The sequence below is a fragment of the Castanea sativa genome, chromosome 8, assembly GCF_040712315.1.
Source record: "Castanea sativa cultivar Marrone di Chiusa Pesio chromosome 8, ASM4071231v1".
Lineage (NCBI taxonomy): Eukaryota > Viridiplantae > Streptophyta > Magnoliopsida > Fagales > Fagaceae > Castanea > Castanea sativa.
Window position 1 is genome coordinate 53,950,579 of NC_134020.1, and position 27,731 is coordinate 53,978,309.

A 27,731-nucleotide genomic window follows, 5' to 3' on the forward strand; every position below is an offset into this window, starting at 1 on the left:
TAGAATCAAATGTGGGATCACATCATAAATATTCATCCAAGTGAGTTATTAAGTACAAATTCCGAGGAGGTTGATTTACAAATTCCTTGTTGTCTCCAGGTGTTTGCAATCTTTGGCTTGTCATTTAATCCTCACATACTTCTAACCTGGGTTTCAAACCCACACTCTACAAATTCATATTGTTTAAGGCTCATTGGGCCTGAGCCCGTAACTGCTCCTGGGGCCAGGTGCAATTGTGCACTTACATATCCTAAATTATTTATTATTAAAGAGTTTTATTTCTTAATTTTAGAATCAAATGTGGGATCACATCATAAATATTCATCCAAGTGAGTTATTAAGTACAAAAACCAAATAGTCTAAAATAAATAAATCTAAAAAAAAAAAAGTGTTTCACAATAATTAAAAAAAATGAAAATTTACATTTTATATCAAATAATATCCTTACAAAATTTTTTAAACAGTTAACAAGATATAAAAATGACTATCATTAGTATTTAAATTATATATATATATATATATATATATATATATATATATTATGTATCTTATTATATATCTTTAAGTATATTTATATATATACATTAGGTTACAAGTTAGTTAAATATAAGGCATAGAGTACTACCTTAGAGGAAAGTAAAGAGTTCTCTCGAAAATAGAATCTTTGTAGCAGATGACATGTCCCTTTCTCACTGTTTTTGAACTAGGGTAATTTTGCTGTGCTTAGGAGTGCGTTTGATTTCATAGTGGGTTGCTAGCTAGTTGCTTAATTAATGGGGCCAATTAAATACCTTAATCTGCTTTGTAGTTTTTTGTCCCCGTAAGTATCTACTTTGTAGTTTGTGCAGTTTTCTCTTGCTGCTTGTTTCGGTTAATTTGTTTTGGTCCTTAAGGCGAAATCCTTTGTTATGTACTCTCCCAAAAAATAAACAAAACAGTCTCATAATCTCTTGCTTGTCTCAAAACCACAAATTATTCTAGCTAGTATTATTCTTTACCCTTTTTTTTTTTTTTTGAGAAGCAGTATTCTTTACCCTTAAATTCCTGAAAGTTCTTGTTTTTTCAATATAATTTTCAATTTTTACATATTATATTTTAAGTGGGAGAAAGAGAATTTAAACCTTAAATACGTTTATTAGATTGACCTGAAAATTTGATCCAAGTTCAACTGAAGATTACATTGTTTGTAGAATTATTATTCCCTAATTAGCTTGCACAATGAGGATCAGAATTTAGAAAACAAAAATTCTGTTCCATGTTACTAATTTTTGATACATTTTAAGAGGGAAAAAATGGATTTGAGTGTGCATTTGAGTTAGAATTAAAAATTAAAATTATTTTACTATTCAGTTTATTTTTGCTACTATTCATGGGCCCACTGCACTTTTTGTAACTATTCATGGGCTCCACTGTATTATTTTAACTAACTTTTAATTTTCAACAATAATTTTTCAGTTTCAACAAAATAAGCAGTATCTAAATACACCTGAATTTTAAATATGTTCCTTAAAAACACCAAATAATGTTATTTGATCTAAAGGTCATTGGTTAGTTTGTGTTACTGTTACTAATTGGCGTCAACCACAAGTTTGAGTTTATATATATTTATACTAATAAAAGATGCGTGTGACATTTTTTGTCCGGTTACTAATTATTTTATATTTAGCGATATTATAGCACGTTATAATAAATATTCACCTCCATCCTCCATCTCACTTTGGCTAAAGATACTGAGAATGGAAAGAGGAGAATATTCAGGTCTTGGATCTAATCTAATTACGACCCAGGAAAGAAGCCATGAAATGGAAGGAGAAGAAAGATCAGAAAAAGATTGGTGTAGAAGAGCAAATTTTGTTGAAGAAACAAGAAAGCAACTAGGGCTAGCAGGGCCTCTCATAGCCGTTAGTATATTGCAGTACAGCTTACAAGTTATATCAGTGATGTTCAATGGTCATTTAGGAGAGCTGCCTCTTTCTGGTGCTTCCATGGGATCTTCCTTTGCTTCAGTCACTGGTTACACTGTCCTGGTAAGTGGGTTCTATTTCATGAGTTTAATTTCTCTTGTACCATAGGCTATTTTTGTGGTGATCAACGGTAACCACAACCCGCGGCGGAGTTAGGATTTCAGTTTAGAAGAACAAAATTAAAAGATAATATAAAAAAATAGCCTAAAGAAAATTGATCAATATTAATAATAAATAAATAAACAACTGTAACAACTATAATTGTTATAACATTTTATTGTGTCTCTAAAATTACTTATTATTGTTTCTCAAAAAAAAATTTACTTATTATTATTATATTATATTTTTTTATAATATTAATATGGGGCCTATTGATTGAGTTGTTGTGGCTGGTTTGAAATGAAAAAAAAAAAAAAAAGGGATTCGGGAGAAAATATAAAAGGGTAGTAGGAATGGTGTGGTACTGTGGTGTAGTGTGGTGTGGTGTGGTGAAATCATATTTGACAGTGGCTTTAGGGTGAGTTTGGTTCAACTTTTTGATATTATGCTTTTTGAAAAAGTGAGAGTTTTAAAAAGTGCGGAATGAAAAAGTGTTTTTTTTGAAAAAGTTGAGTGTTTGGTAAAAATTATTAAAAAATATTTTTTGAAAAAAGTGAGTGTTTGGCTAGCACTTATAAAAGCAGCAGTTTAAGTGGTAAATTACCAAAAAGGACAATATATATATAAATGAGTTTATTTCATTCTTAAATCAACTACTTTATAATACTTACTAAAAAAAACTACTTAACAATAATAAGAATAATAAAAATAAAAATAATAAATATATTATTGGTATTATTTTAATAATAATATTTTGCAAGGAAGCTTCCTTTTTTACTCCTTTTAACCCCCACCACATATATTTGATCGCATCTTGAAGCTTCCTTTTTCACTCTTTTTACCCCCACCACATATATCTGACCACATTCTCTTTTTTTGCATTTCCTTTCATCGTTGTCTTTTCTCTTCATCTTCATCTTCCTTTTCTTTTTCTTTTTTAATCTTTTCCCTTGTCGTGCTGCTAGAGCTCTCAAGTTCTTGTTCCTCCCTTGTCATCTTCAGATCTTCTTCATCGTTTGTTTCATTCACCTCCTCAGTTTATCAATTTTCACAAAGGAGAGGAACCTGGGGCTGCACCGTTGATCAAGCTTGTTTGTGAACTTGTGATCTGCTCTGGTTCTCTAGGGCTGTTGCTACAATCTTTGATTTGTGGTGCTCACTTTCACTGTGTAAAATTGTGTTATAAGCCAAGGGATAAAATTGGGTTTTTAAGAATAATTAGTGGGCAATTTGAGAAATTTGTGCAACTTCCAACGGTTACATGAAACGCACTTCAGTGTTTTTTTGCAATGGAGCTCTTTGTTGCTTTCATGATTTAGGCTTTTCCTTTACAAATGAAAATGCAATTTTTTTTATAAAAAACAACTTTTAAAACCTTACCAAATGCATATTTTATTTTTTTGGTTTCAAAAGGCACATTTTAGCTTCTAAAAGCTTAAACAAACGGGCACTTAAAGAAGTAAGAAGATGTGTCTTTTTCTTAGGTGCTAGGCTTGCTAATTAAGTAGTATAGGTTTCTGGTTTTTTTCTTATATCAGTGGTACAAATTGGTTGGTGTGAGAATGCTTCTTTGTTTTTTCATTTCTCATGTCAGGAAAGGCAAGACCTTAAAGAGTTAAAGTTTTTCATTTAAAAGTCATTTTTTGAGGAGCCGGGGGCACTTGCCCCCTCTTCCCCCTGCGGCTCCACCCCTTACCACAACTACAACATGACCATGAAATTCACGATGAGTGTTAAACTGTTGAAGATCATCACAATAGGAGAGAAGAATTCCATTATTTAAACTATTGTTATCTTGAGGAATGAGACAAGTTATCCATTAATCTACAAAACTCTTGACTAATAAGTAAAACTTAAGTATAGTTTTTTTTTTTTACTTTCTAAAAAAAAAGTATAGTTTTTTCAAGGAAAATGTTAAAAATATATATTACAAATTTATTACACAACCTTTAAAAAAAACTTATGTAACAATGAATGTGATCGGTGAATTTTAAAACGATAATAAATAAATGTTTAAACTACGGTTTTGTACTTATTGATAGTTTGATACATCAATTTGATTCAATTATAAAGTAAAATTTGTAACATCTATAGTATTACTCTTTTATGTATCATACCTTAGGTTCTCTAACTATATTCAAATACATGATTGCATTGATTTTTTTTTTTTTAAATTGATTGCATTGATTAAAACAACCCAAATAATTTTTTTTTCTAGTAAAAACTAAATTTAATATGACCATATGTTTGAATTTAATTAAAAAACCTAATATGGATCACCTAAAGAATTATCTCTAAATTTTAACCCTTATATCTTATGCTAGAATTGAAAGGCATACCTCATCGATTTTTGATTGCTTCTTAAATCTATATAGGCCTTTTTTTTCAATTAGTCCATATATATATATATATATATATATATATATATATATATATATATATATATATATATACATATGGGCTTGAAATAAATATAGGAAATTGGGTCCAATGCCGTGTCAATGGGTTTTTCCACCCAGTCTGGACTCTGGACTCTGGACCGTAAACTTTAAATAAGAATAAGATTCAACCGTGGCCCGCACAACCTACAGGTTAAGCTGGTGGTCAGAACACAATAAGAATACATGGGAAAAATACATTTTTATATTAAAATTCTATAATTTAGGGTATAACAATTTTTCTTTTTTTGACAAACAAACAGACACACACGCAGTTATGCATAACAAATTAAATTATTAATTTTAAAGTAATAAAATAAACCTTGAAATCTTAAAAGGTCATAAATTCAATATTTTAATTTTAAAAGTAAATTTCAGCCTATATTAAGACAATGTTGTTCCATTTAAATTGGCTATGATTTAATTTGTTACTTTTAAAAATTTAGGGTTAATTTTTTAAAATTTTTAAAGATTGAGGTTTAATTTTTTTTACAAATCTAAATAAAGTAGTTAAAAATATTTTGTTTTTCTAGTTTTAGCCAAAATTTGTTCTAAATAGATTAATGACCTTACTAAAGCTTCTTGCGTTTTCATGCATCATCCCCATTTTTCATTAGAAAGTAGCATTTTGATGCAGATGCTCATCTCTATTACATTATATTCAACTTCCTCTCTTTCAAAAATTTCTTATAGCTAGGAATGGGAAGTGCATTGGAGACATTATGTGGGCAAGCCTATGGAGCAAAACAGTACCACATGCTTGGTGTACACACACAACGAGCTATGCTAACCCTTTTAGCCTTAAGCATTCCTCTAGCAACAATTTGGTATCACACAAGCACCATTCTCATAGCACTAGGCCAAGACCATGAAATATCTACTGAAGCAGGAGTTTTCAATCGTTGGATGATCCCAAGCCTTTTTGCCTATGGTCTCCTACAATGCCTAAACAGATTTCTACAAACACAAAACAATGTTATTCCTATGTTGATAAGCTCTGGATTCACGGCTTTGCTACACGTTCTTGTTTGTTGGGTTCTTGTGTTTAAAATCAAGCTTGGGATTAAAGGAGCTGCCTTGGCAATTTCCATTTCCAATTGGATTAATGTGCTTTTGTTGGCAATTTATGTAAGATTTTCCCAAGCTTTCGTGAAAACTTGGACTGGGTTTTCCAAAGAATCCTTGCATGATATTCTTAGCTTCATAAAGCTAGCTGTTCCTTCAGCAATTATGATATGGTAAGTTTTTATCTGTCCCTCACCAATAATATGTTTTCTACTTGCCAAAAAAATGGACCTTTTTATCTTTTATCTCATTGATTTGTGTGCATAAGTAGAAATAGGGTTTGAACTCAAAACAAACCGTAACAACATGTATATAAAATTGTAATTACTACATCAAAAAGTCACTTCTATTGAAGTATTTACTTCTTTTTATTAACTTTGGAAATTTTGATTAACAGTCTTGAATATTGGTCTTTTGAAATGGTTGTTCTCTTGTCTGGACTTCTTCCAAATCCAAAATTAGAGACATCGGTATTATCAATAAGATATTTTTTATCACATTCTTAATCTTTGCAAAGATAAAAATCACAGATTGAGCACATTCATATATCTTATATTTTCTTATAGCTTGTGATCACAAACTACAATTTTAGTACTTAAAACCTTTCTTAAGGTAAAATATATATCTATGCAGCCGAAAAGAAATTCATGTGTAATTGTTCTACAGCCTTAATACATGCTGGATGGTTTATATGATTTCTGTTGGTCTTGGAGGTGCTATAAGGTTAGTGTCTTAGTGACATGGTTTACATGGATTTTCACACTCAACACCATTATCAATTCCTAAAGTCCCTGCACTGCCCTCAAAAACTAAGAGATTCTTCTTACTATTATATATAGTACAAGAGTGTCAAATGAGTTGGGTGCTGGGTGCCCACATGGTGCACTTTTGGCTCTTCGAGTCATGATCACATTGGCCCTGTTAGAGGGTACAACAATAGGAATCACTACACTTCTGGTGCGCAATGTTTGGGGAAAGCTTTATAGCAAAGAGGAAGAAGTTATCAAATACGTTGCTAAAATGATGCCACTGCTTGCATTATCAGACTTCTTGGATGGATTCCAATGTGTACTTTCAGGTCTTAAAATCTTGTCACAAGTACTACTCAAAGTTCTATTGTTAATGATTGTTTCATTTTTCTTACTTTGAATTCAAATGTTTTCATTGTAATTTCTGTTTTGGCTACCTAGGTGCTGCTAGAGGATGTGGGTGGCAAAATCTATGTTCATTTATAAATCTTGGCGCTTACTATTTTGTGGGAATTCCTTCTGCTGTGCTCTTTGCTTTCATCTTTCATTTTGGAGGCATGGTGAGTCTCTCTCTCTCTCATGCATTAAAAAAATAAATCAAAAACACACACAGAAAGTTTCACTATGAAAATGGAGTGACTAATAGTGGCACAAATACTGTCTAAAAAAAAAAAAAATCCAAACCGCAAATATTTATATATGAGGCTGCTAGAGTTTGAGAATTATAGTTAATTGCCGCACTACAAAGGATCATATATATATGGGCTAACAAAAGGGTATAATTCGGCATAAGTTTATGCCTTTATTTGAGTGGGTCACAGCACCATTTTGCATTCATCAATGACTTCAAAGCCAAATTGGTTTCAGCAAACAAGTTGGAAACTTGAATTGGGTTTTAATCCCATACAACTCCACTTGAGAGCAATCCATGCACCCACATTCAAGACAGATACATATACATTCTCATTTTCACCGCATAATAAAAATTGTGTCAGTTGTGGACCTAAGTGAAAATGACATTCTAATCAATATTCACAAATATCATATCAACAATTGTAAATATATATATATATATATATATATATATATATATATATATATGTATGTACACGGTGTCCTTAACATTTTCATTATGTATATTTCAAATATATTAGATATTTATTAATCTCTCTCTTGTATATTGATATTGGCGTTGTGGAATTGGTTTTAATTAGGGGCTTTGGATGGGTATCATATGTGGACTTTCTGTTCAAGTTGTCGCACTTGTTACAGTAAACTTATGCACTGATTGGAATCAAGAGGTAAGAAAATTCCATTAGTTTTAAGCCCTTGACTAGGACTTAATCTATAGGAATCAATTAAGAATTTTGCCCTACACGAAGGCACTAATTAATGATCCAATACTCATAAAATAAAATAAAAAATTAATGATCCAATAAATTGAGACCCTGCCATAGGGCTAAATGTACATCCTATGGGACTATTTTGAGATGGCATGAATAAAACTTGAAAAATGCAGTTCAAGCTTATAAGTATAAAACAAGTTTCTCATAAATTTTTCTGCTAAAAAATTTGTATTGCAATATAAGCCCAAAGTTATTCCTTACATTGGGTTTAATTTTGACAATTACTATTATTTTTTGAGGAATTTTTTTCCTTCCTTTTTCAGGCAATGAAAGTTGTGCGTGGTGCTCAGGAGGTGGCATAATTGTTGATGAGGAGCCATGGATTTGGTTTAACTTCTCACGACAGTGTCACACCAAGAAAATAAATTGATGATAATTCATTCCTTTCTTACGAATAAAAATTATGTACACGATTGTACATGATTATACATGATTGAACATGATAATTTATTGGTCGCTGGCTTGAGTGATTGTACATGATTGCATTTGAACCACATAGGATTATATCACGTATATATTTGGCCACACTTTTTCACTCTTTGAGGTGCGGCAAACCTAATCCTCCACTGACATTAGTCTATTATATATACATGGGATGTTTCACTTGTGTTATGCAACATCACTAGAAAACAAAGAAGAGAACGTAGTCAAGTTTGCTAAGTATACAAAGAAAATAAGTAGATGAGGATTGTAAGTATTTGTCCCATTTTTGTAGTCTCTCAATTTTCTCAATGAAACTCTCTTCTAGAGGTTGTCTATGGACATGTATAAGTTAAATTACGTAAATCTTCACATGAACCCACCAATAAAATCACTTAATTATTTACCATTCACAACTTACCACATTAATAATTGTGTAAAAAGTCCTATAAAAAATTACCATAAAAAAAAATTATTTGTATCTAAACTAGCTAATATTCGTGACAATTCTTGGTTCAAAAAATCAAGTCTGGTTGCTGCTAAAAAAAAATTGGCATTTGCAGAAGTTTATTCAACCCATGGATTTCGTCCAAAAGTTTAAAAATTTTGGGTTTAATTTCCTTAATTTATATGCCTAATTTGACTGAAGTGAGGTCATTTGATTTAAGGGTGTAGCTTCTGTCTAATGTCCTGTAACACTAGACCCGCTGCGATCATGATACGTGTCCATTTTCGGACATGTGTCATGATCACAACAAATCCAGTGCACTGGAGGTACTAGACAGAAGCTACGCCCTTGATTTAACTACATGGGTGAGCCTTGTGCCCTTTGTGGCCTACGAAGCAAGATGTAACCTAATAAAAAAAATACTAATAATTAAGGGTGGCGTGCAATAAATTTAAAGAAAGGAAAAGCAAATGGTTTGTTGCTTTTAGCTTAGTATCCGTTTGGCCATGCTTTTTTACTCCTAAAAAGGAGCTTAATGTAATCGCACCCATAATTTTTAGTTATTGATTACTTTTAAAATAGGTCTTCTAAGATCACATACTTTAATACCATTTTTTGCCACTATTTAATGATAGCGCAATCATTACTGGTGATCCATCACTTTCATATAAACCCCGCAACCACAGCTCTATCTCTCTCTCTCTCAAAAGCTAGACTTTTTTATGATTTGATTTAGAACAAACTTTAAAAAAATTAGACTAAATTGAATTACACTCTTAAAGTTTTGGATAATTTTGATTTTATCCCCTAAAGTTTTAACATTTTGATTAACTCTAATGTTTATACTAATATTGATTGAATTTTTTTTTTTTTAAAGCTCTGCCATCTATATTAGATTCTAATGCGCCTACTAAATGTCACCTAAGCCTATCGCATGTGCTTTAGTTAACCTAATGAAATCATGCCATGTCAATTTGATTATTCCATGTAATTAAAAAACTTTAAAATAAATCCTAAAATCTGATAAAACTTTTTTTTGTTTTTCTTTTTAATATATTATGAACAACCCCCCCTCCCCCCAACTAATTTTTCTTCACCAAAATCTTTCTCACATTCCCTTACATTACATACAAATTAAGAGAAAGCCATATATATATTGAATTATTGTCGAGTGTTGATAGCATCATCCTTAGTTTATAAGTGCATCAAAACTATGCTATTTTGATATGAGGTAGCATTTAAGTATTTAACGACTACTTTATTAACAGATTTGGACAAAAGGCCTTTTTTTAAGCAGTATTATTTAATGTCCAAGGACTGAAGGAGTGTATCGAAATTTTAAAAAATTAGGAGGTAAAAAATATAATTTTTTCAAACTTTAAGAGTGCAATTAATTAAAAAAAAAATTAAAAGACTTCAAAATATAAAGACTAAAGCAGCCCATATTCTATGTGTTTCACTGTTTTGTGCTGTACTCCAATTTCAAATATGCTAGCTTTCAACTTGTGGCTGTTAATTTCTTTAGGTTTCTGTATATAACTTTATGTACGGTATAATATATAACTGTGTTATTATATTAAGTGAATATGTAACAGTGGTGTTGTGGAATGAACACTATATAATTTGTCATATATACAATATATAATTGTCGGTGGTTATTATATATATATACTAATCGCTACCCCGTGCGATGCACGGGAAAGTTAAATGGTACGAAAAGTTATATTGTACGAAAATTTAAACAATTCTTTGTTTGTTTCTTCCTCCTGTACATTAAGATATCAGTCTCAAAAATCCCTTTAATGAAGAATTTGTAAATTTGGTAGGTACATTTCTGTTGTTTTTCTGTGATAGAATCAGTTTTCTTTCTCACTCTTGAAAATAAAGCAGACTCCATACTTCGGAAATATAATTAAAAACAAAGTATTTATAGAAGATCAAATCATAACTATTATTGTATAAATCAAAGATAGCAAATAGACGTTAAAAAATGGAATATTCTTTCAAGCATATATTTATTGTTAATTAGCATTTTCTAGAAATTTAAAAATATAGTTATGTGGAATTTAATTGCTTTCAGTAATAATTTTTTATGCTGTAAATTTTTGTTGAAGATGACATTAATAATTATTCCGAATATGTAGAAAAGAAACGCAACATAAACTTTTTTAAAAAAATTAGAGTAATTGTTAACAAACCTAGAGTTGACACGGTTAAGTATGCAACTCTTTCCCTCAAAAAGTATGTAGCTCTTTATCAAAAAAATGAGAGGACCTACGAAATAAGTTTTTTTAAAGCTTTTTAATTTTAAAATTTAAACTATCAATTAGGTTCTTGCATCTGATTGATTAATAAAATCAAAATTATGCAATGGCAACAGTTGGAATCATGGTTGTAATAAGTCATGTTCACCCAAATCCATTCATGTTCATTTGATCTGCTTAGGAACAGCCATTTGCTTTCTATCTATAAGGCATCACAGATATGACATGGCTTCAAACCGTTGTCAGGAGGAGTCACATGTTCCAAAAGAAACTCATTTGTGAACTATAGTAAAACTCATTCAATTGTGAACTATAGCAATTCTCATTGTATGCTGCCAGTACTCTTACCAAACCACAAATTTACTCAATCTTAGCAAATAGAAAAAGAGGCTAAAGCAAGGAAAAAAGAAGAAGAATTCATGTAAAGCTTTACGTAGGCGTTTGAATGGATGTAAGTGCTATATAATGTCTCAGTGGTAACCTTAATAGAGTAGACAACTCATTCAGCCCAGGAAAAACTTTTTCAAAATAAAAAGAGAGCAAAGAACGAAGCATTGAAAATATCAGTATGAATACCAGGCTACTGCATTATTTGAAAAAAGAAAAGAAGAAAAAAGACTGTTCAATACATTAAATTAAATACCTTAGAAACAAAGTTCTCCCAAGCACCTATCTAAATTTGAATGCTTGAAAGTTGAAAGTAACGTTGACAAACTGTGCTTTGACCATAAGGCTTTTATTATAGTCGCTAATACAAAGAGTGTCTAAGAGTGTCTTCATCCTTTAATATAGACAGCAATGACTTGGCCAATAACTTATGATTGATACATAACAACAAGTAGTCAATAACCAGTAGCAATTAAAACCAAGATGCACAAACCATAAAGTGGCTACAAACTAATGCAAGAGTAAGCAAGGCATTTTCTCAAACACATGGTGTGCACAAAATATTTCAATGCCTTAGTTATAAATGTTTGTTATTATAAAAATTAAAAACAGAAAACAATAGCATGATTGTGAAGAAAAAAATTACCAAAAGCAGTAGCGTCAAGGGTACTCTGTTTTTTGTCCACAACCTTCGCTGGGTTTGTTCTTGCAGAGGGGGAAAAAAAATAGAAAACAGAAAAACGGAAAGAAGAAAACAAAAAGCAAACAGCGTACATAAATAATAATAAGTAGTTACCCACTGAAACTAAATAAGCAAACCACCGAAAAGATACAATTGTTTAGTGTTTTAAAGTGAGGGAGATGACAGCAATTCCATTGAAAATGTGAACATATTGCTTGATTGAATTCACAATCTGAAAAGTTGTTGAGCTATCCAAACCAGTAGATATTTCATCCATGAATAACACTTTAGATGGTCCAACCAACATCTAACCTACAATTTTAGTATTAGACATTATTGATACAGATGTAGAGAGAATATGATTCTGTATATATGTACTACAAATTTGACTTTACCAGTTGTAACTCGTTTCCTTTGCCCTCCAGATATTCCCCTTAACATTTGATTCCTAACTAAGGTATCTGCACTGACTTCCAATCCCAAAACCTGAAAACAATGTGGAAAAGGAATAAAAGTGAACTATATTGATAATTTCTAAACAATTTCATAATCAATTCAACAATTTGTTGTTATTGCCTATAGAAAGTAATCTGTCACAACATTCACCTCCTGCCCTTCTGTTGCCGCTGCCTAGATTAGCAGAAACAAATAAATAGAATGACATATAATGACAATACATATTTTAATGAAGCTGTGAAAACCGGGAAAGAAAAGATTGGTTTTGTATAAATCCCAAAAGCAACAAAACTGCTGCAAACCAACTAAGCCAAGAAATCGATTACAACAAAAACCTTACACACAAAAATTCAAAGCCTGTGATCAATAATATTTTGTGAATCCAACAAAAGGCAAACGTATTAAAGCATTAATATTTTTTTTTTCATAAATTCTAAAGCATTAAGAAATTGAATTGGGTAAATTACCTCTTCATATAGACAATAAATTCAAGTGCATGATCACGTTTCTAAAAGTACTCCTCATGCCTCAAAACATTAAAAATGAAAACTTATGTTAGATTCCATCTAGCAGTCCCCATTGAAGTCCAAAAATATTATAGCTCAAAGTCAGCAGCAAAATCGCTTACATACCTGCTATGGAAATCCACAATGGGATGTAGATGCCTAAGTTTGATGTAATTATCTTGAATAGATAAAAATTGCATAAAATAAGTTAACAATTGCAATTATTCAGATTGAAATTTGACTGTAATTGAATAGTAGAGAGTGAAACCATCACTTTAGAACCAAACACAGTCCTGAACAATAAAAAAATAAATATATGAGATGAACATTATCTGAAAATAAAACTGAGTTAAAACACAGTAAAAACAAATTGTCCAAACTCAAAACTAATGATGATAACTTTACAATGCAACATAGAAGTAGCTATGGCACTTATGAATGTCATATTTTCACAAATGATATGCCACGATCTCACAAAGCATTAATCTGTGCCTTCTAATATTCCTAATTCTAATGACTAGTTTGTCCCCATTTGATATTATTTTATTTCACAATGCTGTAATTTTCTTCCACTTATAGTTCTCACTATTTTAAATATCATAAATTATTCCATGTTTTCAGATTATACCTGTTACATTAGCCACTCCATGAGTCCATGATCCACAAACTGGCTTTGCAAGTTGCAATGCCTCAACTCTTACTACGTCACTTTGCCTTGCTTTCCCTTTTCCATTGTCAAACATTTTTTCCCCTATATCAATATTCATAAACCAAAAAAAAAAAAAATCAGTTTGAAGTTTACATGACATCCCAAAGCATTAATAGTTAACACATGAAACAAATCAAACAAAACACACCAAAAAATTTATTTGAAATTTCTCAAAAACGACCAAAAAAACCCAATCTTTACTGCCAATCTCTTCAATCAACAATAATTCCCACAATCACAATTCAAATAAGAAATACATACCCACTTAGACAGCCATTGGTTTCTGCTTAGAGAATTTTGTAGGGGGGTTTTTGGAACTATGAGAAATCAATCAGAAGGGCAAAATCTTAGTACCTGATCCTGAAATCAATGGCAAAAAAAAAAAAAAGGAAAAAAATCAGTGAAAAAGGAAAGACAAAAAGAAGACTGCTTAACAGGTTTTCTGAATCGCAAGGTAACAGGGTGGTGAGAGGTGAGACAGTTCTTTCATCTTCTTCTTCTACTCCTTCTCTAGAGGATGACTGATACAATTTTCTGAATTGGCTGGGGCATAGCCTTTGACTATTTAGGTTTTTATCATATCTTAACGGTAGTGCCCTCAGATTTCTCATCCTTTCCCAAGATCCAAAACCTAGAAAGCACGGACGCGGCTGGAAGGGTGCTACACCCGAGTCCGACGCGGTTGCTTGCGCGTCGGTGCCACGTCTGAGCTTTTTTTTTTTTTTCACGGATTCGCGCCGACTCGGTTTGATTCGCGCCAATTCGGCTTCGATTCGCGCCGAACCGGGCAGATTCGGCCAAAATCGGGTCATATCGGCCGACGACCGAAACGGCCGAAATCAGCCTTGAATCTCGCACGAACAGCCGAAATCGGTTTTGAATGAGGCCCAAACACCCTAAATCTGTCATTCCTCAATTTATTTTGAATATTTGTTGCTTCTTTTTGTGTTTTCTTTTTGGTTTTGTGTTTTGTTTTGTGTTTCTTGCCTTCTTCTTTCTTTGTTTTGTTAATCAAGGCATAGTAATATGTTTTTTAAGAATATTTTAATTGTAAAAATATATAGAAAATATAAATATAAATATTTTTAATAATTTTTTAATTGCCGAGTCCCGCCGCACCCGCACCCGCACCCACCTTTTTCAAAAATTGCCGAGTCCCGCACCCGCACCCGAGTCCCAAAACGCACCCGTGCTTCATAGTCCAAAACCCTTATTTCCCTTCTCTTTTCCCTCAATTTCTCACCAAACAAATACAATCATAAGAAAATTGCAAAATAAAAATAAAAAGTTTTGGACTTACGGTGAACCTTTAGACTTGCTTTGGAACTTTGCTGATCAAAAATGGTGAAGTTTTGCTTTGAGTGCCTTTGCAGATAGGACAAAATTTATATGCAGCGAAGTACAGAGAAAGGGTGAGAGAGAAAGAAGAGCGTATAGAGAGATAGAAGAAGTGTTTGCTTTTTTTGGGAGGGAATTTGACACTGCAAAATTTATTAGTTCTCATGTAAGACTCTTTTATACATACGACTGTTCGGTTTTTTAAATAAACCGAATCAAGCCACCAACTGTAACAAAAATTGTAGTGAAACGGTTCGGTTAATTCAATAAAAGACATAACTTTTCAGTTTGTTTAACAATTGTAGAGTGCTTATTACCTGAAAAGGTGTTTATTAACAAATGAAAAGATACAATTGTTTGGTATTTTAAAATGTGAATGTGTCATAAATTTATGTTGTCACGTGGTGCAATGAAGAGTAGTCAACAAAAAGTCAAATATTTCGACTGTTAGTTATTATATAAATATATATATATATATTAATTAAAAAAAAATAGTTCGAGATTATTATATGCTAACAATAGGGCTGAACATGGATGCAATCAATTGCAATATAAATTATAAAGTGCTTTTTATGTCATTTTTATGATCAATTACTTACTTTTGGTATAGGATAGGAGTCGCCCACCTAAGGGACTAGCCTGTAATTGTAATTGTATGGTCAATGTGTATTGTAGATTTGTAGTACCCCACTATGTTCTAATTGTTTTTGTGTTTGTTGTATGGGTGTTGTATGGTTAGCGTACATGCTCTAAATTTTCAAACTCTCTCTACTCTTCTATAGTCTAGGCTAAATTATAAATTGCTCATTATAACTTTAGTCAAAATTCAATTCAATCTCCTAATTAATTTTACTTTTGTTTAATTAGATTCTCTAACTTTTAAATTAATTTGATTCAGATCCCTCGTTATTCTCTGTTAAAAAAGCTTTGTTAGGCACTCAATAAACGACAACATTTTGTTTTGTCAAATACATGATTTAGATATAGATGGGTTCAAGCCCCTATAAAGACAAATAATATTTTAATTGTTTAGTTTTATACTATATCTAAATAGTTGTTTACACTTTATTCTCATACAATTTTTTTCTACATAACTTTTTTTCTTTTTTCTTTTTTTGAAAGGTGCTACATCACTAATTTAAGGAAAAAAGAATACATTTGCAAACTCAACTTCAACATTTTGAGTTTGATGTTCTTCAACATCTTAAAAATTTAAAGAGTCTATTAATACCTTTTGAATTATGTTAAAGGTTTATGAGAGTAATAAATTCAACAATCTATTCATTTTTGATAGATTGACTAAACTTGTGCTTACACTTTCTGTTCCAAACAACAAATATGAAAAGTGCATTTTCAACCATGAAGTTTGTCAAAACAAGTCTTAGTAATATAATGAAAAAATAAAAAGAAATTACTAAAATGTAGTGTACAACTTCATTCAATTTTTTTTTTTTTTTTTGGAAATTCACTTTATTAAGCTAAATTTACGAAATGAGGCCACGTTTTATTTAAGATTTTTTTCTGTAACTTCAGAATTTTATAATATTTAGGTTGGGCCACCATACAAAAATTCTTGGCTCTGCGCCACTGAATAAAGACGAAACGAGCGAGGATGTGAATGAACTTTCTGTCTGTTACCAAGTTAATTACGTGGTTGTGATTTACTGGGTATATTTCTTGGTATCTTATTTAATATATTGTAGTGAGCTAGAACTAAGAAAGCTTTAACGTTCGCGAGATCTTGGGTTTGTCGCAGGTTAAATTAGATTATCAACACCAAGTGACTATCGTTTTCGCTCTTGTCCAGCCACAGCCACCAGAAAGCTTAGATTATATAGTTGTCTCTGATTACGACCCAAGTAAGATTGTGAGAAACCATGCAAAATATGGAACTGGAAGGAGGAGAAAGAAGATCATCAGGAAAAGATGATGGGTTTAGAGCAAAATATGTTGAAGAAGCAAAAAAGCAAGCAGGGCTAGCAGGGCCTCTTATAGCAGTTAGTATTTTGCAGTACAGCTTGTTAGGATTTGTCCCCTTAAATCCTATTGTATGATGCTATGTATGATATTATGTATGACATTATGTACGACATGATGTACGACTTAATATTGTGTTTGATAAAATTATTTTATTATTATCTAAAATAATGGTAACATGAATATGGGACATTATCATATAGTCCATGAGATGCATTGTATATGATTCACGTGAAAAGTCACAGAAGATGTAAATCACAAGTTCATTGTAAACTCAAAATTTATAGTTCGTAGTCGATGATGAAATTGGGCATTTCATCTCCGAAAACTATAACGTGTCAACTAAGATAATTTGTCTTAATCATGGAAGTGGAGACTTCTAGTTGATATGTTGATATGTTTTAAGAGTTAAAATATATTGAACAGGACCAATGTGAGATTTATTGTTCTCCTAATGACTGTCAAATGAATAATAAATCTCACGACTTCTATTTGCATGAACTCTCAATCCTGAGAGAATAATGGACCTGATCATGAAGTGTAGGTTGCTTTGATATATCAGGAGTGAGATCTGAAATGACGGTCAAAACCTCAGCACGTTGGGCAGCCACATTTAGTGTTGATGGAACATATATTCTCAATATGAAATTCATAGTCTCTTGATGGAGATATAAAATATTCCTTTGAGATAAGTTTAATGGTTTCAGTTATTCAAAGAGTTAGGCCTAACCACTTTAGTAAGAAATTACTAAAGTATATATTTATGAAATTGGATTTCATAAATATATAATGAATAACTTTAAAGAATTAAACCGGGTACTCAAGGATAAGATGTAGTAATTTACAAAGTGGCAGTCTACATTTATGACTTTGTGTTATTACGAATATTTTATGAAGGGGTTACGTGTATAATAAAGTCTTGGGATATAATTTATTAATAGGGCCTAGAGTGCAATTATATTTATATAGTGGTATTAAATATAATTAATGGTAACTTTGGACTTGTCAAGAGTTGATGGAAAAGCCCAAGGCCCATTGAAGCTAGTGTCTTATTGGTCCCTTTTGGTCCCACTCCAAGCCACACACTAAAACCCAATTGAAAAGGCTCAATAGGCCAGCCCAATTAGATAATCAGTTAGTTATAAAGGGAGAAACATACAGAATTTTTATTAGAAGAGATTAGAAAAGAAAAAGAAACTGTGTGTGAGAGAGTGTGAGATACACTTTCATTCTCCCTTTAAAAAACTGATTGAGAGACCACACATCTTGGGCGAAAAGTGGAATTGGAGTGAAGATTAAAAGTGTTCCCAAGTGCTTCTAATCTTTGTTTTGAATTTCTCCACACCAAGGTACGCTATCTTGTTCTTAAATTCTGAAATTTACATTGTGCACGTTATCAATCATGAATGAAATAGATCCTTGTTCGTTGCTTCCGCTGTGGGTTTTGCATGAGATGCAAAACCAAAATTTTTCCTTCACAGCTTACAAATTATATCAGTCATGTTCAATGGTCACCTGGGAGAGCTGCCTCTTGCAGGTGCTTCCATGGGAACTTCCTTTGCTTCAGTCACTGGTTTCACTGTCTTGGTAAGTGACTTCTCTTTTTCCTTTTGATTCAATAATTGAAAAAATGGAGTTTGAATCTTGAATGTTTTCGTTTAGTCTGGTGCTATAACGACAAGAGTAATTATATGGTACTTTTTGAACCATGCTTCTTTTCTCTTACATAATTGTTTTTTTTTTTAAGTATGGAGTATATATAGAAACATAAAAATAAGTTTTATTAATTAAGTTTATGATAAGATCCAACAAACAAGAAGAAAAATGATGTTCACTATTCAATAATCTTCTCTACGATGAGTAATTATTGTAGATACATGCCAATGAGATTATAAAAAAATAATAATAATAATAAATAATTTTAAAAAAAAAGATACATGACTATGAGTTTACGACATTTACGGAAAGCTTAAGTCTTAACTAGTGTCAAATACGAATAAAAATCTGTTATTCTATTTTTTTTTTTTTTTTATTCCACTCTAAGATTCAAATCCTCAATTTCCTAACTATCAAATTATTATATATATAAAAAATTAAATACACTACAAATTTCACAAATTTTTTTATAAATTGTTGAAGTGGCAAATTGCGATTATTGTTGTATGATTAAAGTGATCTTGCAGACTAAACACAATCTATCACGTGTATTTTTTTTTTTTTTTTTTTAAGAATCCAATCTATCACGTTAGACATTATGAAAAATTTGTAAAATTTATTATGTTCATACTCCATGGCATTGTTGAGGATGTATGTCCTGTGTCAAAATTGAAAAGGCCTTCGTGTGTTTACTGTCTTCTTAAAGTTCATATATATGGGCTTGAAATGAAAAATATCGGAAATTTAGCTCAACACTTCCATGCCATTGAAAAGGCCTACGTCATGGGTATTTGCTGTCTTTTTAAGTCCATAATGGGCTTGAAATGAGAATGTCCAAATTTTAGCCCATTGGATTTTTCCTTCCACTCTTGGCCATATGGCGTAAACAATGGAAAAGTTGTGACCGGAATGTTAGGATATACATTTTCTTTTCACTTCTTTAACATAAAAGTTGTGATCCGAACATTGTCGTCTTTTCATGAGTCTGTCATTGTCACCACTATTATTAAATATACTAATTACAACCCATTATATCAAACATAATGAAAAATTGCATGTCTCGATTTATTGTAACCAAATTGGATTAAGCAATGGTTTACACAATTCCAAGTTAAGCTATATGGGTGTCACAGCACACAGAACACAAAAATATTAATTGGCTAGTTTTAGTCAAAATTGTTAAACAATTTAATGACCTTAATAAAGCTTTAATTCCTTTATGTGGCGTTTGGTATGGGGGAATGTTTTAGGATTCTCAGGAATGTTTAAAGATTCCTATGTTTGGTTGCAAATTACGCAGAATCGGATGCGGGGGAATGGATTCCCTCTTAAACTCTCCTAGTGGGAATGTGGATTCCCTTTAAAACAGGTAGGAATCCAGATTCCCAAGCTTAAAAGAAATTATATTTTTTATAAATTGACAATTTTAACCCTTTTTCCTTATCATTTAAGCAATTAAGATAAACTATAAACAAATTATCAATATCTTCTCTTTTGTCTTTATCTTTTCCCACCAAAACAATATAAGGATAAACAACCCTGTTAATATATATTTTAACAAGGTTCTATTTAGATTTTACGTGTGAAAAAAAAAGTTTGAAGGAGACTCTCCATTATTGCCAGGTATTCAGTTTTACTTTCTTTTTTTTTTTTTTTGAGAAATCACATTTACTGTTGTGTGTATTGTTCAACAAAACTTTAATGAATTTATTTTCATGAGAATTTGTTAATGTTTCTATCCGTATCTCAGATCTTAGTTTTGTGTAGTTTCTAGAAATATAGATCTAATTAGTAGCTTCATGTAGTCTTTTTTTTTTTTGTGTGGATTTATAGCTTTGTTTCTAGATTCATATGTTACAGTACATGTCAATAATTTGTATCCTCTCTAGTGCTTTTGATTTTTATTTTACAATGATACAAAAAAAGGCGAGGCTCCTAAACTAAGAGAGTCCAGCCTCATTCTGAACAACATTTACAAAAGAAGGACCATCTTGCTAAGTTATGGCAGCCAAATTTCCAGCTCTAGGCATTGAAATTCCAGCTAGATTGCTCCGAAAGGTCCGAAGGGCATCCTTTGCAAAAGTGACAAGCCGCCACTGTGAGACAGGCTTTGACTTACTCAAAGCTTCAATGCAGGCCTTAGAATTCCCTTCAAACACCATCTGATCTACATTCAATTGTCTAGCCAAACTAACCGCCCAAAGGATTGCTTTTGCTTTTGCTTTTGCTTTAGCTTGGACATGGATGTTGGTTTTTTTTTTTTTTTTTTTTCTTATTTCATAAAAAAAAGTTTCGAAATCTATGCTCTTAGTTAACTATTAATTTTTCCCAATTTTGTAAGGAAAAAAATTAATGGAAAAGAAAATTTTAAATTTCTAGAAACTTGTTAGGAATTTTTTTTTTAAATTGATTTTTTCTGCCATTTTTTTTATACATTTCATAAAAGTAGTGTCAAAATAATTTATTAACAAAGAGGTACCATTAATTAGTTCAAATTAGGTGACACCCTTGTTTACCTGTCGATTGAGCAAATTACAATATCATTGATTAAAAACGTCAATTTCATATTAATTCTAAAATATTTTTTTTATCTATCTATTTAGAGGAAGATATTTTTAATAGTTTATATATATTTTTCATTATTTATTTAAAGGAAGTTTTTTTTAAAGGACTTAGTAGTTCACATTCAAATCTAAGGACAAAATGGGAAAAATAAATAATTCATTTAAGATTCCTGGGAATACACCAAACATTATCATCTCACATTCCTAGGAATCTCCAAATGAAACCAAACATAGGAATAAATACATTCCTAGGAATGTGATTGCTAGGAATCACATTCCTAGGAATCTGGATGCCAGAAGTAATGTGGATTCCCCCGTACCAAACGCCACATTAAAGTATCATTTTGATTCAGATTTTCATCTCAATTACATTAGCTAAAATTTTCTCTCTTTCAATAATTTCTTATAGCTAGGAATGGGAAGTGCATTAGAGACGCTATGTGGGCAAGCCTATGGAGCAAAACAGTATCACATGCTTGGTGTTCACACACAAAGAGCGATGCTAACCCTCCTGAGCTTAAGCATTCCTCTAGCAATAATTTGGTATTACACAAGCAATATTCTCATAGCTCTACACCAAGACCATGAAATATCTAGTGAAGCTGGAGTTTTCAATCGTTGGATGATCCCAAGCCTTTTTGCCTATGATATTCTTCAATGCCTAAACAGATTTTTACAAACACAAAACAAGTTTATTCCTATGTTGATAAGCTCTGGATTCACGGCTTTGCTACACGTTCTTGTTTGTTGGGTTCTTGTCTTTAAAATCAAGCTTGGGATTAAAGGAGCTGCCTTGGCAATTTCCATTTCCAATTGGGTTAATGTGATTTTGTTGGCAATTTATGTAAGATTTTCTCCAGCTTGCAAGAAAACTTGGACAGGGTTTTCCAAAGAAGCCTTGCATGATATTTTCAGCTTTCTAAAGCTAGGAGTTCCTTCAGCAATTATGATATGGTAAATTCTAGGTCAACAATGGACTCAAGTGAAAATGATGTTGGTCTAATCACAAGATATCATCTTCTATCATTTACTATTAAAAATAATCACAAATTATGAACAAGGGCGTGAATATCGTCTTGTCTCTTGCATTTTTGTAATGTTTGAAGCATGTGTAACAAAGAGGGCTCCTCTAAAAAAAATCACAATATATCACCTTAACTAGCTATGAAAAAGTCATGTCCATCACATTGTTGTAATTTTTGAAGCATGCATAAAAAAGATGCCTCCTCTAACAAAAATTCACAAGACATCACCTTAACAAGTTAAGAAAAACTGAAAAAGGTTGTGAAAAAAGAGAGCTCCTCTATCTGCAAAAGAAATTTGGTTCATTAAAGCTTTTTGTTCATTGATTTGCATGAAAAAATTAAGCATATAACATTGTAATTGCAACATCAAGATATCACTTCTGTCAAAGCATTTAACTCTATGAAAATTTTGATTGACAGCTTCGAATGTTGGTCCTTTGAAATGATTGTTCTCTTATCTAGACTTCTACCAAATCCAAAACTAGAGACATCGGTGTTATCAATAAGGTATTTGGTGTCACTTTCATGATTTTTTAACATATAAAGATGAAAGAATAAGGGGCATATATTCTAGATTTTCTTATAAGTAAAACTTTGATACAGTCTCTTGGATGTTAAACCTTATGTTCTTTAATTATATATAAACTCATGGTTACATTTATCATTACAACATAAATGTGTTCGAATTTAATTGAAAAACTTAAAGAACTGTACTTAAGTTTTTACCATCAGAAACTACAATCTCAAGAGTCAAAAAGCATTTGTAATTTTTCTGTAGCCTTAACACGTGTTGGATGGTTTATATGATTTCGGTTGGTCTGGGCGTTGCTATAAGGTTAGTGACATAGTTTATATGGCTTTCCCCACTAACACCATTGCCAATTCCTGAAGTCTCTGCATTGCCCTCAAAACTAAGAGAATTTTCTTGGTATTGTATAGCACAAGAGTGTCAAATGAAATGGGTGCTGGATGCCCACATGGTGCACGTTTGGCTCTTCGTGTCATGATCACATTTGCTCTCTCTGAGGGTGCAACAATAGCAATTACTACACTTCTGGTGCGCAATGTTTGGGGAAAGCTTTATAGCAGAGAAGAAGAAGTTATTAGATATGTTGCTAGAATGATGCCACTGCTTGCATTATCAGACTTCTTGGATGGATTCCAATGTGTACTTTCAGGTCTTAAATTTAAGTCTCAAGTACTACTCATGTTCAATTGTTAATGATTGTTTGATTTTTCTTACTTTGATTCAAGTTCTTATAAAGTAAGTTTTGTTTTGGCTATGTAGGGGCTGCTAGAGGATGTGGGTGGCAAAATCTATGTGCATTTATAAATCTTGGGGCTTACTATTTTGTGGGAATTCCTTCTGCTGTGATCTTTGCTTTCGTCTTCCATTTTGGAGGCAAAGTAAGTCTCTCTGTCTCTCTCTCTCTCTCTTATGTCTTACAAACTATATTGTGCCAATTTTTAAATAGGTAATAAAAAGATAATTGATAAATTTATTTATTATATTATTGATATGTATTAGTCACATTCATTATCACGTCAATTTGTAAAAAATTCTATAGTATTTATTTTGATGTTTTCCTATACTAATATTCATGTTGTGAAATTGGTTTTAATTAGGGGCTTTGGATGGGTATCATATGTGGACTTTCTGTTCAAGTTGTGGCACTTGTAGCAGTAAACTTATTCGCTGATTGGGATAAAGAGGTAAAAAAAAATTATCAGTTTAGGCTCTTGATTTGGACTTAACCTATAGGAATCAATTAACAAAATTTGCTCTACATAGATGGCACTAACTAATGAACTAATTAATTGGGACCATGTTATAGGATTAAAATGATCTTCCTATTGGACTATTTGAGATGTGCTAATATATTTAGTAATAAATTATTTTAAGTTTATTTGCTTATGTACAACTTTCTAATGCCTCACGTTTTTTAAAATACAAAGTATATTTTATCCAACTTTTAGCAATTAAACTTTCAGTAAAAAGTTACATCCAAACGCACTAGACATCTAGAGAAGTGCAGTTCAACTGTTCAAGCTTAAAAGTGTAAAACAAATTTCTAATAATTTTTTCCTGATGTCAAATTTACACTGCAATATCATCTAGAGAAGTGCAGTTCAACTGTTCAAGCTTAAAAGTGTAAAACAAATTTCTAATAATTTTTTTCTGGTGTCAAAATTTACACTGCAATATCATGTGTCCGGGTTTGTTCAAGGCATAACATTACTCCCCACGAACACTTGGCTTAATTTTGCAAATTAGTAGTATTTTATTTTTACAGAATGTCTTCCGTTCCTTTTTCAGGCAAAGAAAGCTGTGCATGTTGCTCAGGGAGGTGACCTTACTGTTAATGAGGAACTATAGATTTGGTTCACTTTTCACAACACACCTAGAAAATAAATTGTAAATAATTCTCTTTTGGAATAAGAAAATTATATTTCAGGTAGAAAATAAAATTGACATATTATAGCTCTTGTTGAGATAACAAACAAGACAAAAAAATTCAAAAATACAAAAGCAAAAACTGACATTATTAGTTTCCTAGGACCAATATATATGACATAAAGAAAGCACAATCTAGCCAATTTTGCATATCATGGATGGAGATTTTTGAGATTTGGAAAAACCAATTTCACCCAAAATCATCAATATGTCAAAATTTGAAGAAGAAATGTCACAGTATGTCATGCAGTTGCTTGGATTTGCAAGTACTGCTCAGGGGACGGATGATCAGGTGAAGGGGTGGTTTGGTTTTTTTCGATTCTCATTGGTTTCAATGTCATACTAAGCTAAAATATTTCTTTGAACCCTATCAATCAAAACCTTTGGTGAAGGTTCCTCTCGTAGCTGTTCATCATCATAATCATTGTTCACATAGTATCCAATTTGAATGAACTCTGGTCCCAGATAAGCATGTGTCATGGCAGTACCGTGACACCAATGATATCTTCAATTCTTCATCACACATTTTTTTATAGGTCTGGAGGATCTGCCTGCCAGGGGCCTTACAAGAAATAATTAAGTTTTATTTTCAAGAATTTATTCGCACTGAAAACTCAATTTCCGGACTTAGCACAAGCTGGCAAGAAGTTGATCATACATCTCATCCTTAGGATATCCCACGTAAATGAGTTTCCATTCCAAATCTGCAATGTGTAATGAGTTAAGACATGTCAAGGCTAGCAAGGCAGAACTCAAAAGAACAAGTTTAACTACTTAGATGCAAACAACAAATAAGTGAAGAGAAATGCAAAAGATTCATCATACTAGAGAAAAATAAAATAAAAATAGTTCAATGAGAAAAGATGAATGATTCCTATTAGTATAATTAGGTCACTCCACCCTAATAGGGAGAATGGAGGAGAAGAGAGAAGAAGGCATCATGCAGTAAAGGGAAACCAAATACTGCTTTGCTGCACCTGCCAATATTAACTTAAGCAGATGCACAAAAGACCTTGACAATACTTGTTACATCCTCAAAGCATTTAGTATATCAAATCCTAGTAATTGGTACCAAGAGCTCAAAACAGAACCTCTGTAGGAAGTATAGAAATGTTTCTGAGTTATATCACATGCATAATCATATACATACTTGAAGACAAAGATTAGTTTATTCACTCAGGACGAGGAACAAAATTAAAAGGAACTGGCCAAAAGCCTTCACTTAGCTCCAGTGCCTTTTTCAAACCGGCAGGGCCTTCTTTGTGGTTTCATCCTGTGTACAGCATATCTTAAACAGAAGCATGAATTTTAACACGGCACTAATTAAATGAATGAGTATCAAACTCCTTATTGACGTTCTCTTTCCATTGAACACTTTACCTTGAATCTGTCATACCCTAAATTTATTTCAGTGACTAATTGTTGAATTGTACTTGCAGATTTATAATATAGGTTCCAAAATCCAATACTTAATGAGACCGCTGAAGGTACAGAACAATAGGTCATGCCCTTTGCAAATTCAAATGTTCCTAAATTACATTTCCTACTCCAGCTTACCACAACTTCAAAATCTTCCAAGATAATGCATTTTCTAGAAGAAATTCCAACTTCCAATGGTTTACAAAATTCCTTGTATGCAATCTAAGAGTATTTATGCTCCCCTCAATATACTAGTATGTAATTAAAGTCAAGATAAACATCTCTCAAGATTATAAACACACACCAGAGAGAGGGATTTTCAAGACAGCTCCAAGGAAGTCCATCATCCAGATGTCGATAGCATGCAAATTCGTAGTCCAAGTGTGAGATCCAAGTAAGCACGCCATGACATAAATGAGTCAACTTTCTACCAATGGGGATTGTTATGAAATAACAATGCTAGTGTTGGGGTGTACAAATGATAAGCAGTTCCAATTAAGAAAGATATTCTCTTTTTGTGAACTGGCCATATCAAGCATTCTCTTCTCAAAATATAAATTTCATTTCACCTCCAACATATTTGAAAAGGGAAAAGAATGAAAGAAATTAAACACTCCACTTTTCAATGGTGATCCTTTCTCAATCCTTGAGTTGTGTTGCATAGACAAACTAAACAAACACACCGGAGCCCAAGTCATAAAATTGAAAAACATACAAACAAGCCAATATAATATACACACACACACAGTGAGGTCAACAAATATATATCTGATCAAGCAAAAACACAACTTAATCAAATCATTGACCACAAGAAGGCAGGCATGTTCATAAGCTTGGACGTGCGAAGTACTAACTCATTAAACAACTATTAGAACAAAACATGCTTAAATAAGAAAACATATCACACTTTCAAATTTCAATATTGTTGCAGAGTTTAATTTCAGTCAAATTTCAACAGCAGAAAAAGGAAAGAACTGGGATTATATTCGGAGACCAATAACTCAAAAAAATTTAGTTTTGTCAACTATTAATCCTATTGAGTGTTTTAGTCAAAAATTCATTACAATATAAATGAAACTACTTACAAATCTCTTCCACACCTCTTAGTTTTACAAGCAACCACTCAACTTAACTAAGTCTTTAAGCCAAACTAATTGGGATCAACTACAAAGACCTTTTATGTCACTCAACCTGATTTAGGGTCATGTTTTAACTGGTGTCTCCAACAACCATGTCTCTTCCCATTATTCTATATAACTTCTACTTCTACCCCATCCATTTTGGCCTCCCTTTCACCCTTTTAGCTCCATCCACATTATTAAAATCACAATTTTGTACGGATATATTCACAGGCCTACATTGTTTATATCAAAACTGTCTCAAATGATTCTCCATCATGACCACCATCTTAGGATTACATCCACAAATTCATCTTTTTTATGTTTCCTTGCTCAAACTAAAAGCATTTATTTCATTAACTTTAAGGGAGGTTATTAAATAATACGAAATTAATGAAAGAAGGTAAATTTATTTTTTTAAGACTAAGGCATCTTTGGTTTGACTAACAACAATACAATATTAATTTTTACCCTCTCTTTTTTCCCCCTTTTTTTTGACCAAAAAGTTCAACATTGCATAGTGACACAGACAAGCCTTTCAACCCTTCACGAACACAACAAGAACCTTGAAATGGCTTTCCAAATT

The 27,731-nt window shown here is 31.9% G+C and overlaps 2 protein-coding genes and 1 long non-coding RNA gene across 5 annotated transcripts; 2 read left to right on the forward strand and 1 right to left on the reverse strand.

Moving 5' to 3' along the window:
* The first annotated feature begins 1,708 nt into the window (after window positions 1-1,708).
* Window positions 1,709-8,329, forward strand: LOC142608041 (protein DETOXIFICATION 16-like). 2 transcript variants are annotated; one of them, XM_075779745.1, is made up of 8 exons: window positions 1,713-2,027; window positions 5,195-5,739; window positions 5,964-6,047; window positions 6,230-6,289; window positions 6,406-6,644; window positions 6,757-6,875; window positions 7,530-7,616; window positions 7,985-8,329. In XM_075779745.1, the coding sequence occupies exons 1-8, from the start codon at window positions 1,737-1,739 to the stop codon at window positions 8,021-8,023; spliced, it is 1,464 nt and encodes a 487-aa protein (XP_075635860.1). In that variant the 5' UTR covers window positions 1,713-1,736; the 3' UTR covers window positions 8,024-8,329. The 2 variants fall into 2 exon arrangements, with proteins under 2 accessions (XP_075635859.1, XP_075635860.1); XM_075779744.1 differs by lacking the exon at window positions 5,964-6,047 and having other exon boundaries at window positions 1,709-2,027; window positions 6,233-6,289.
* A 3,715-nt stretch (window positions 8,330-12,044) lies between these two features.
* Window positions 12,045-13,959, reverse strand: LOC142608389 (uncharacterized). Of its 2 annotated transcripts, none has more exons than XR_012839482.1 (5): window positions 13,855-13,959; window positions 13,513-13,635; window positions 13,011-13,062; window positions 12,846-12,905; window positions 12,045-12,408 (listed from the first exon to the last, which is right to left on the reverse strand). It is a non-coding gene; the product is annotated as an uncharacterized LOC142608389 (long non-coding RNA). The 2 variants fall into 2 exon arrangements; XR_012839483.1 differs by having other exon boundaries at window positions 13,011-13,177.
* Window positions 13,960-21,543: 7,584 nt separating this feature from the next.
* On the forward strand, window positions 21,544-25,806 carry LOC142606862 (protein DETOXIFICATION 16-like). The gene is made up of 7 exons (XM_075778226.1): window positions 21,544-22,082; window positions 22,574-22,660; window positions 22,932-22,988; window positions 23,093-23,331; window positions 23,442-23,560; window positions 23,780-23,866; window positions 25,789-25,806. Exons 1-7 carry the CDS (start codon window positions 21,544-21,546, stop codon window positions 25,804-25,806), a joined length of 1,146 nt encoding a protein of 381 aa, XP_075634341.1.
* Window positions 25,807-27,731: the final 1,925 nt, after the last annotated feature.